Consider the following 11792-nt stretch of genomic DNA (forward strand, 5'->3'; position numbering starts at 1 on the left):
GATTAGTCGACTAATCGAATAAATAATAGGTGATTAATCGATTATTAAAATAATCGTTTGTGGCAGCCCTAGGGCAGAAAATTTGAATTTAGTCTCTTCCGGTGCTGCAAATATATCATTATATTATGTTTGGGTCATATTTTTTAACACTTTCAGTTTTCTCTGTTTATTTCCAAGTTTTTGGAAGAACTGCCAAAATAAGTTCTGAGCTCCCAACTAAAGTTTTGTCACCTTAATTCTCCTCTCGCTCTGTCAGACTGACTCAACATGTAAGGCTGAATGGACAAGTCTTCCGCTGATGACGTCTTTTAATTCATTTGAAAAGAAAACATTTCTGTGCCACAAGGTAGTGTAACCCTCTGGTCTGAAGTGAAAAAGGATTTAAAAGCTTGATATGCTCTTCAAAAAAAACTTGCTTGCTCGATGCTTTACATTAGTTAGACAACTTTAAAGCAAAGGAAAATAATCTTGATGGCAGAGCACATTAATTCGACCAAGAGCAACAGAAAGTCTGCTTTAATGGCCTTTTGTCTTTTTCCGAAACTGACATTACTGAGTTATTATGAGCTGATTTGATGCATTACCATAAAGTTTACTATTAGAAGGAATAAATGAAAAAGTTGTGGATAATTAACCAGAAAGAAACGTGTGCCGTTTTAGGTTTGATATTTGCACAAACTGCCTTCAGTTGTTTGTTTTCAGTAAGGCTCTGATTTGATTTATATTCAGCTCCTTCTGGTGCAGTATGGTCCTCAGTCCTGGTCCTCGAAGGTCACTATCCTGCATGTTTTACTAGTTTCTCTGCTCCAACACACACTCATTTTAATGGATGATTGACATGCTGCAGAACTTGAAGAAGTAATTCAGTCTCTAAATCAGGAGGGACACAGGTAAATCATGGATTGCAGTTTTCGAGGACTAGGATTGGAAACCCCTGTTAGAAAACTTTGTCTTTTCTTCAGGTTATTTATTTTTTTTGTTATAAGATTATTTGCACTCTTGGCAAACAATAGAGATGATACAGCTCCCAGACCGTCCGGTCCAGCATTTATAAACAGCATAAAAAACATGACTGAAGCCATTTATTAATATTTCTGTATACAATCTGTCAATAATAACAACTGTCATCACGTTTTGTTTTCAACTCACACGCTCAACGTGTGTTACAGTCCGTGTTTTTCTTCACTCTGCTGTGGCATCCGGTCTGACCAGGCCTGCATGTTTGTGCTTGTTGCTTCTTTGGCCTCCTGCCTGGAAGGACCAGGCAAACTTCCAAATTTGACTTATGAAGATTACCAACATGTGTGCTGAAAGGCCTAGCAGAACGTGAGGGATAACGCTTTGAGTCAACCCCGCTTTGTTTAAACCGACGAGCTGCTCGAATGGCTGCCAGGGACATTTAACTTCTGTTTGCTTTGGATTTTGTTGCTCAAGTGTGAAATTAAATGATTTTAATAAGGCGTATATATTGTAATCCTAATATAGCATGAATATAGGAAATGGTTTTATTTTTAAGTGAGGAAAAAAAACACATCCAGAACAGAGTTGACATTTGTATTTTCTCATAATTCTCGTAACCTAATACCAAGTTGACCAAGTTTTATTACAACCATGTTTTATAAATCAAAATAAAACATTTGAGAAGGAAGAAATTAAACCCACAAAATAAAAAAATTAAACATAATTTGTTACTCATTAGAAATTATAGCAATCCACCTTCTTAAGTGTATTTTAACACAGGCAGCTTAAATATAACCTTTGTTACTTCTGATTTAAAAACCTTTTTTTGTTGTTGTTGTATTTAAAAACACATTTTTCTACCAGTACACTTTAGTTTGAGTCCTCCTGTCATCTACCTGAAGAGAAAGTTGAACACAACAATTTAATGAGTTTTTAATGTTGTTTTTACAGTTTTATTGTTAGGTCTGTTCATGTGTTGTGTGGTTGTGTTTTGTTGCCAGCGTTGCTTTGTGCTTGTCACAAATAACCACAAAAATTATGAACATGCTTGTATGGATTCACATCCTGCCGGGACTTAAGATAAGATAAAATAAGACAGACCTTTATTGTCATTGTACAGAGCACAATGAAATTACAGTTCAGAACACCCATTCACATGAAGACAGAACATAACAAACATAGGAGAACATAGGAGAACATAGGAGACTTGCATAAAATGTCAAAAACCCATATTTGTTTTACAATAACATTTGATAAACGGTGATAGTTTTTGAAATCAAACCTTGGAAGAAGATAAAACTGTCTGTTTGTTCACATGCCTGATTGTACTGTAGTTCATGGCCAATTTAAATAATAATAATAATAATGGCTCTAGACAACCAGGAGGCAAAAGCAAAACAAGTACTCATTGTTAATTAACTCAAAGCAAAATAACTGTCCTTATTTACAGTTTGTCTGAATTTACACACTGTACAAGTACAGCTGATTTTTAATTTTAAATGTAGATAAAATAAGTACTTTAAAGTGACGTCGATATAAGAAAAAGAAGCTCTGTTTTTATCTTCAGAGCTGCTGATACTCGGATTAAAAAAACAAAACACACAATAAAATTCCAGGGGAAAATTACTGGATCTAAAGATTAAAAAAAAATGAAATGCAAGAAGTCATGAGTAACTTTTTAACTGAACAGTCCAAACTCTCCCAGGGCAGCTGAATCACAAAAAGAATTACAAAGTCAGACCCAGGCTCCAGGCTTCTTGTATCTTATGTCCTAAAGTCAGCGTTCTCGCTCAGTCACGTTTTGTGTGTTGTGGGTTTACGGTTTAGTCAGAAAAGAACTGGCTGTGGTTTTTTTCACTTGTGCGGCAGAGCCAGAATCAGGCAGGATGCAGGAAATAATTTGGTGAGGGCTGTAAACAAAACCTGCATGAGCTGCTGGTTTTAAAGGTGTACGGACAAAAACTCACAGCCTTAATGAAAAAAATAGGCTAAAGCTCACAATTTCTTTCAATTTTTAAGACACCAAAGGTATATTTGTGACTCCTCAGAGATACTCACACGTCTTATTTTGAGTTGTGTTTGTATGACAATGATACAAATCGAATGTGCTTTTTCTGTGATGCTATTGTCTCTTTTTCCATTAGGCTTTAGTGTTGTGAGCTTTTGTCAGGGACTGGTTTTTAACTTCAGCTTTTCTTCTCAGCCTGACAAGAGTGTGAATAAGGTTTGGAGTTAACCCTCAAATTTCCAATAAGGTCTGAGAAGTTTATTTTATGAAGGGACTCTTTAATTAAACAGGTCGGCTGTGATTTGAGACTGCAGCTCAGATGTAATTAAAATATTTACTTATTGCACTGCTAATTGTTTTTTGTCAGAAACGTTATAATGTTGACTGTGTTCTGAATGTTGAACCATCAGGCTAATTGAACTTATTCTGTAAGCAGATCAACATGGCAGTAGATGTCCCTGGGTTGGTGTCTGTCATAATTTTTTATGTCTGCATCCTGGCCATTGGAGTCTGGGGATCTTGGAAATCCAAGAAAGTGGAGAAGAAATGCATCGGCACCAAGAGCGAAATTTCCATCATTGGTGGTCGCAACATCAATGTCCTGGTTGGGATTTTCACCATGACAGGTAGAACTGTTCACTTTATGAGTTCACATTTAAAAGTTTTACCTATTATATTGTGACCAATGCTTAGTTTTTTTGTACTTTTGTTTTTTATTTATTTATTTATTTATGCTTTGCTTTTAGCGACGTGGGTTGGTGGAGGTTACATTATGGGGACCGCTGAGGCTGTTTATAATCCATCTCAAGGTCTCATCTGGGCTTTAGGGCTGCCTGCATATGCTATAAATTTCCTTCTGGGTAAGTAGACAAAACAAACCAAGCCTCTGTGCAATAACACACAGGTCAGATAATGTTCTTGAGACTGTTTATGTCACACTTTTTTTCTGAAATTTAGTTTTGCGAAGAAGACAACACAAATCATTCCTACATTTATATGTGATGTACTTTATTCCTTGCTAATAACCAAACCAAAGGCAAACCTGGGATCCTGTTGCTGTGAGCAGCTTCTCTGCCATGATGCAAAAAAAAGTAATGAATATTTTTTTACACTAAGCGTACTCTGTGTCCTGTTGTTTCTCATAGGTGGATTGTTTTTTGCAAAACCTATGAGGTCAAAGCGTTACGTGACCATGTTGGATCCATTTCAGAATCGCTATGGCAAAGCTTTCACTGCGTTACTCCTGCTTCCTGCTTTGGTCAGTGATATATTATGGGTTGCCTGCATCCTTGCCGCTCTGGGTAAATAAGTCTTTGTGTGTCCATCTTTATGCCTTCATTTGTAATTTAGAAATCAAATCATGATGCTTTCATTCTGCCATAATCTCACATGTCACAGTAATATAACCCACTCTTATTTTACAATGTCAATTATTATCAGATCCTATTTTTATTTATGCCTTTCTTAAATGCAACAGAAAATTATGAATGTCTGAAGTCTGGTATTTCTTACTTTTCAGCTGATTTGGCAAATTCTTGAACTCTGCCACGACTAAGAGAACTACACTGGAATGAAAGTACTGATCTGAACTGAGTTACAAATAATTCTTTAAGATCATTGCTGATATTTCCTCAGTGGCTTTGGTTTAAACCAGCAAAATGCTAAAACATCTGTTTTAATATGGAGGTTCTCACACTTTCAGATGATCAGTTAATCAAATTTATTTAATCAGTTGCATCTGAGAGCTACTTATCCTCGTCATTCATATAGAAGCAGTAATAAAGTACTTGTGTAAGTATTACTCATATGTTCATATTTTTAATTAGTTCTTGAGGGATCCCTGATTAGTTGTAACATTAGACTTTATTTGATAAACATTTATTTTAACTGTGAAATAAAGACTGTAAAAATACTGTAGGCTGTTTAGTTTTGTAAATTTTTAAAAATATATTTTAACAAGGATGGAACCATTTTATTTACAAGCAAAGCATTCTGGGTAAACGATGAGGTGGATAGGTTCTCAGTGTGAGCGAGCTATATCCACCCTGAAGGTTAATCTTGGACAATATCTGATGATYGACTCTTTTAAATGAAACCAGAGAGCGTTGACAGAGAGGAGAAGGTAGAAATGACTCAGTCTGTAACTGAAAATATAGATGGAGGACAACAGAGCTGCTCCATGGAAGAAGAACCTCAGCTTAGCCTGTTAGCCTTTGTGCTAGCTCTGATGCTATATTGCCTTATGTGTATTAGCTCAGCGCTAGCGCGACAAACAAGCTAAGCTGAGGTCCTCCATCCATATTTTCAGTTACAGGCTGAGTCATTTTTGTGTTCCCCTCTCTGTCATGTGGATGGAGGACCTCAGTGATGAGAGGAGAATGTGTAGCACTGAGCTAATACATATACAGTATATGGTGATAGCGTTGGGGCTAACGCTAAAGCTAACAGGCTAAGCTGAGGTTCTTCTTCCATGAAGCAGCTCTGTTGTCCTCCATCCATATTTTCAGTTACAGGCTGAGTCATTTCTACCTTCTCCTCTCTGTCAACGCTCTCTGGTTTCATTTAAAAGAGTCAATCGTCAGATATTGTCCAAGATTAACCTTCAGGGTGGATATAGCTCACTAGCAGCCTCGCACCAAGGACCTATCCATGTCATCAATTACCCAGAATGCTTTGTGTGTAAATAAAATGGCCCCGTCTTTGTAATATATTTTTTAACTTTTAGTTTAAAAATTATAAAAACTAAACAGCCTACAGTATTTTTACAGTCTTTATTTTACAGTTAAAATATATGTTTATTAAATAAAGTCTAATGTTACAACTAATCATGGATCCCTTTAAAGAAAAAGGCCAGGATTTGTGTCTTTAAGATGCATCTTCAGGTGGGTTTTCAATAACAAAGTGTGTTACCATGGTTGGAAACCTAACCTGCTCAAGGGTGGGTTGGGTTTCAAGATAAGTAATGAACACACGTAAAAGCTTCACATCCTGACTGTTTTTTTTAGTAATTATAAAAGAAATAGCATTTTATTATTTTTCATTTTAACAGTGAGAGTGTGTTTTTGCACTTTCTGTCTGAGTTAAATCATTCGGTTTGACTTGTACAAAACAAAAAGAAAACATTTTCAGGAATGACTGAGTGTTCTTTGCACACAGTGTTTCTGGATTAATAAAATGAAACATGATTTTCAGGTGGAACAATGAGCATCATCCTCGGGCTGTCGTCCACCATCTCCATCATCATCTCAGCAGCCGTCTCCATCGTCTACACATTTCTAGGTGGCCTTTATTCAGTGGCATATACGGATATTATCCAGCTTTGTTTTATTTTTGTCAGTTTGGTAAGAATAAAAAAGTGTATGATAATCAAAAACTACACATTGCTTTCAGAAACAGTTTAATATAGAGAAGGAGGATTTGAGAGTAGGCATAGGAAATGAAAACAGGTCAATTACGTTTTTTTGTTTCCAAGCAGATGTTTTATTTCTATTTAACAGTGCAGTGTTATTGTAAAAGCTGGTTTATACTTCAAGTCGCACGTCTTGCGCCCCCTGCTGAGTGATCAAAAAACTGTGTAACTTTTTGTTTGTTGTCCTGCAGTGACAGCCTTCGTGTGCATTGGCTCCAGTCAGAACTCTGTCCTGCAGATCTTGCGGCTGATTGGTCAGAACTTCTTGTGTTCGGCGTGTTTGTTTACGTGGAGCGGCGCTCCGAGCAGCACATCTTTCCTGTTCAACACGAGAACATGCAACTGACATACATATCTTTCCAGCTTGTCTGACTCCTCACCCAACACACCTATCCTGCTATCACTATTGTTATTTATGTTTAGCTTTGAGCTCTGCTACATTAGGGGTGCTGTGGGTGAAATTAGGATAATTTATCCCTCTTCAGAACACCTATTTATGCTTGGGTCAAAAAATGTCTGAAATGATGTAATCACTGATCCACTGTCTCACGCCGCATTGAAGTATAAACCAAGCTTAAGAGTTTAACAGAACAATGCAACTGAACTCCTGCTCTGTAGAAGAAGGTTTGATTTCTATCTGGGGAGCTTTTTCAGTTTAAAACTGGAGTTTACGTCAAGCGAGAAAGCCCAGCTTTATGCAGAGGAGGGGGTCATTACAATATTTATTTATGTGACCAAAACATCTCTCTCGTAATGTGAACCATGCAAACAAAAGACCCTAACAGCCCTCAGGTGGGAGGGGAGTGAGACTAATCTGCATGTGAATTCAGCTCACATACTGTAAACAAAGTATTTCACGCAAGTTTGGAAATCCCCATTTTTCAGTTCTGAACTGAAAAAGCTCTCCAAATGGGAAGTGTGGATAGAAGTCCAGTTGCTTTTGTTTTAAAACTTAGGATTCACCACATCATGCATGACTACCAAGCATAGAATATTATCATATAATGTTCATAGGAACTGGTTAATTCACATTAGGATTAGAGGTGTAATTTATGCCTATATAGATGCTTATATATCTGTATAAACCTGTTTCACTACAGTGTAAACAGTGTTGAGTCATCATCATATACTAGATGTAATAATGCAGGGACTCAAGACTGACATTAATTTGGAAATGTTTTTATTTTTCTTCAGTGGCTCTGTGTTCCCTTTCTGGTGCTAAGTCCTGCAGTAACTCTGATCTCACAAACACCCGGCCTCAACCAGACTCATGGAAACTCCTGGGTGGGTCACTTGGAGCTGATGGATGCAGGGAAATGGGTCGATGAGCTTCTGCTCCTGGTAATGCAATGATTTGCAAACCACAGATTAACACAGTTAAAATGGAAGGAGATGTTTTATGAAAAAAGTTTTATTGTGCTGTTACAGATGTAAAAGTTTTTTATGCTTGCGCAAATGAATGATGATTTATAGTTCATCTAACAGTCATGTACAGGATTTTAATTTAAAAACCCATTTTGCGACTTCTCAACAAAACCAAACTTATTTTTTTGTCTTCTTTAGATCTGCCTATTGCTTTGTTTTACTTTTTATTACATTTGGACAAAAAGCAGAGAAATTTGTCCACAAGTGCTTCAATAAGGACATTTTTAAACTTGAAAAGGTCAGCCTTATCTTACAGCTTCTACATGCTGTAACCCCTCAAGTAGCTGTACCTGCTTTGTCCTTTTTTCAGATGGAGAACTTTCTAGTTTACCCAAAAGTCTTATTAAATAAAGACACCACCAACTGAAGAAGGTTAAAAGGTTTATCTCAAAACAGGCAAATAAAAAGTCCAAGTTCAGCGCTGGGCCTTCCAACGATCCAACTCAGTGATGATGGTGAGGGAAGGCCCAGAAAAAAGGAAGTGCATTTGCTTAAAAAGCCTTGACTCCAACTGTTACAAATGACGGAGCACTGCCTCACTTGTGTCAGTGTTTTTTTACAATCTGTCACCACAGTGGTTTTACCTGACATCTCAATATTACGGTGTGGGGTTTTATATCTGATGCGTGCAGACTAAGAAAAACAAAGATAAGCTGTTCATAACTCAGTTGCTTTTCAGTACATGTAGTCCTTTTTTTTTACCACAAAGTATCCAGTTAGGAAAAACAAAGTATTACAAAGTAACTGATTTTCCAGGTCTGTTTTGTTGCAGGCTTTAGGTGGATTGTCATATCAAGCTCTGTACCAACGGGTTCTCTCAGCAGCATCATCGACTCAGGCTCAGATCACCTGTTACGCTGCTGCTGGCACCACTTTTATCATGGGGATCCCCTCAGTTGTCATTGGAGTCATGGCTGCCTCTGCAGGTATGCTACCATACACGTGCTGATGAGTTAAACGGAAATATGTTTGTGTTACATAACAAATATTGAGCTGTGTATGTATAAAAGAAAAGAGAGACTTCCATCCATCCATTCATTTTTCTTTGCTTACTTTTGTCCTTTCCGGGTCGCAGGGAGCTGGTGCCTGTGTCCAGTCACAGTGCGAGAGACGGGGTTCACCCTGGACAGGTTGCAAGTCCATCACATGGACACATACAGACAACCAGTTCCACTCTCACTCACACTTAGAGACAGTTTAGAGTTAACCTGATATGCATGATTTGGTCTGTGGGATGAAACCAGACTAGAGAAAACCCACTTGTGCATTAGGAGAACATGCAAACTCCACCCAGAAAGGCCCCAGGTTTGGGGGGCGATCCTGCGACCTTCTTGCTGTGAAGCGATTTCTCTAACCTCTGCTCCTCCGTGCTCCCTTAAATATTGACTCGTTGAATGAAAATAAATAGTACAAACCATTTTTCACACAATTATGAGCATACATAAAGTAACATGAGTCAGGTGGAAATCTTTTGTATAAAATAACCAATGTGTATTTTTTGTTAGGTTTAGTAAAATAAGATTTTATTGACTCAGATTGATTTGTTTTCATTTATTTAACAAGAGCAACAGAAGTGACACAAAGAACCGATTCAACAAGATTTATTTTTGATTCTATTAAAGGATGTAAAAAACCAGATTAAATTAATTAATAAAGCTTGAAACGACTGCTGATCAAGCCCAAATATAAGATTATAAATAACAGATTTTAAAAACTTGACAGAGTTATAATACTGTGTTTCTCATTTTTTTATGTTAATTCAAAATGTTGATTTACTGTTTAAGTTCCTGTTAGATAAGATATATAAATGTTTTCAGATTTTGGAAAACGATGTTCCGTGTCATTTCCAGATCTCTTCTTTTTTCTATTTCATGTCAAAATTTTGACAATCTTTCTGATAAATTGTATTTAGTTTTCTACCCCGGAATCATCTCCCGTCTCTACTTTCCTCTAAGACTGGAACCAGACCGACTACGGCTTCCCCCCTCCTTTTGAGCGTGGAGATGCAGGGAAGATCCTGCCCCTGGCCCTGCAGCACCTCACACCCACCTGGGTCGGCGTGTTGGGGATCGGCTCGGTGGCTGCAGCCGTCATGTCCTCGATGGACTCGGCGCTGCTGTCGTCAGCCTCCATGTTCACACAAAACATATACAAGACCATATTCAGGAAGCAGGTGAGCGTGTTTTGGTTCTTTGACACATAAAGCAGCTTAGTGTTTCTCATCACTGTATCCCCCCACCCTCCCTCTGCAGGCTTCGGACAGGGAGCTCATGTGGGTGATCCGTGTCAGCGTGCTGCTCGTGGGCCTGGCAGGGACCGGTTTGGCGTTTGGGGATGACAGCGTGTTAGCTTTCTGGATCTTAAGCGGAGACCTGATCTATGTTGTGATTTTCCCACAGCTGGTCTGTGTGCTGCATTTCAAGTGTGTGAATTGTTACGGTGCCATTAGTGGCTTTGTGGTGGGTTTGCTGCTGCGAGGGCTGAGCGGGGAGCCTGTGCTCGGGATCCCCACTTTGCTCCGATACCCTGGTTGGAGGGAGGAGAATGATGTGATCGTACAATACTTTCCTTACAGGACCGTAGCCATGCTCTCTTCTTTAATATGCATCATGACCGTCTCCTGGCTGCTGGACCTGACCTTTCGTCGACAGCTGATTCCTCAGTCCTGGGATCTACTGAAGGTGTTTAAAGAGAAAAATGAAACAGAGGCAGAGGAAATACATGGCACAAGGGAGGAAGTCAAATATGCTCTTACTACAAAATTCTAAGCAAACATTGGACCCAAACACGCGGCCCATTACTGCATTTCGATGGGATCTGTTTTTTCTAAACAGAATTATGGTCACAAAAACTTGATTAGTCTAGTTCTCTGTTTGTTTGTTTTTTTATTTCTTACTGGATTCAGGTGCTTCTAATAACACTTTGTTTTTTTTCTCTAATTTATTTTCAAACAAATTTTTAATGTCGATACATCAAGGTCAAAAGTGATGAAGCAAGTTTGCTTCTTTGCACACAGAAACAAAGCTTTAATGCTGGAGGAGAAAATAACTAAAGTCACAAGTCGTGGTAGATGTGTTTTTTTTTCTGAAACAGTTTCCATGTTTTAAAAAAATAACCTAAAGCTGTGTTTAAATAAGCTCCATGTTTTTATTAAATTGCTCCTCAGTGACTGTCAGTTTTGTTAAATGTTTCATTTTCCAAAATGTTTTGTTTTTGATATAACTTTGATTAAAGCAAAGTTTGGAGTGCAACAAAAATAATACGTTTCTAAAAGAATAACGGCAAAAAGAAGTGCAAAAAATAAACTAGATGTTCAATTTTGTTTACATTTTTAATATTTATGTAAAAGTTTGTTTATATATATTTACTTGCAAATTGTGTTAAAGTTTTTTTTTGTTTAAACTGCACATTTGTTACTATATATAGACTTTCTTAAAATTAATAGGTTTCAAAAATGTTCAAGTGGGGTTCTGTGGAGTTATAATGAACAATTAATGTCTTACATGTTGCAGATAGCTTTTAAAACGACCTCAGTATAAGAGGGTAATGCAAAAATAAAAAGTAGTGTAAAGGTTTCTAAAATAGTGTTCACATGAACCTGAATGAAATATTTAAATTAGGTTCCATTTTAAACTGTAATGTGTCCGTTTGACCAGCAGGAAGCAGCACTTTAACACTTTACAGACAGTTGACCTTGATTCAACGAAACTCCACAAGTTTGTAAACAAACCTTTAAAACCAGCAGCACAGAAATGAAGACATTTTTAAGCCTGTCGTAATCAAAGCTTTAAAATGGGATATTTCAGTAGGAGATCATTTCACAAAACAACAGCAGAGTTTAGAAATTTATTGGCTCTGCCATAAAAAAAAAAAACACGTTTTTTGTCTGTATTTTCTGGCAATGTTTAAAAATGAAAATTAATGAGAAGCAAACTTCAGAATATACTATTAAATTGTCCACAAATTGTTAAAAATGTAACAATATTTCAC

General features: G+C 37.4%; 1 protein-coding gene across 1 annotated transcript in view; it reads left to right on the forward strand.

Annotated features, from left to right (window-relative positions):
* LOC106514314 (high-affinity choline transporter 1) overlaps positions 1 to 10946 on the forward strand; it is a 13018-nt gene extending 2072 nt beyond the window's left edge. The window contains exons 2-9 of the mRNA XM_014003518.1: positions 3405 to 3594; positions 3715 to 3828; positions 4114 to 4269; positions 6161 to 6309; positions 7572 to 7718; positions 8575 to 8728; positions 9758 to 9975; positions 10055 to 10946. Coding sequence (XP_013858972.1) covers positions 3411 to 3594; positions 3715 to 3828; positions 4114 to 4269; positions 6161 to 6309; positions 7572 to 7718; positions 8575 to 8728; positions 9758 to 9975; positions 10055 to 10570 — 1638 coding nt within the window. The 5' untranslated portion in view covers positions 3405 to 3410 and the 3' untranslated portion in view covers positions 10571 to 10946. The remainder of the gene's footprint in view (positions 1 to 3404; positions 3595 to 3714; positions 3829 to 4113; positions 4270 to 6160; positions 6310 to 7571; positions 7719 to 8574; positions 8729 to 9757; positions 9976 to 10054) is intronic.
* Positions 10947 to 11792: the final 846 nt, after the last annotated feature.

This window comes from Austrofundulus limnaeus, unplaced genomic scaffold (assembly GCF_001266775.1).
Source record: "Austrofundulus limnaeus strain Quisiro unplaced genomic scaffold, Austrofundulus_limnaeus-1.0 Scaffold19, whole genome shotgun sequence".
NCBI classification, from domain to species: Eukaryota; Metazoa; Chordata; class Actinopteri; order Cyprinodontiformes; family Rivulidae; genus Austrofundulus; species Austrofundulus limnaeus.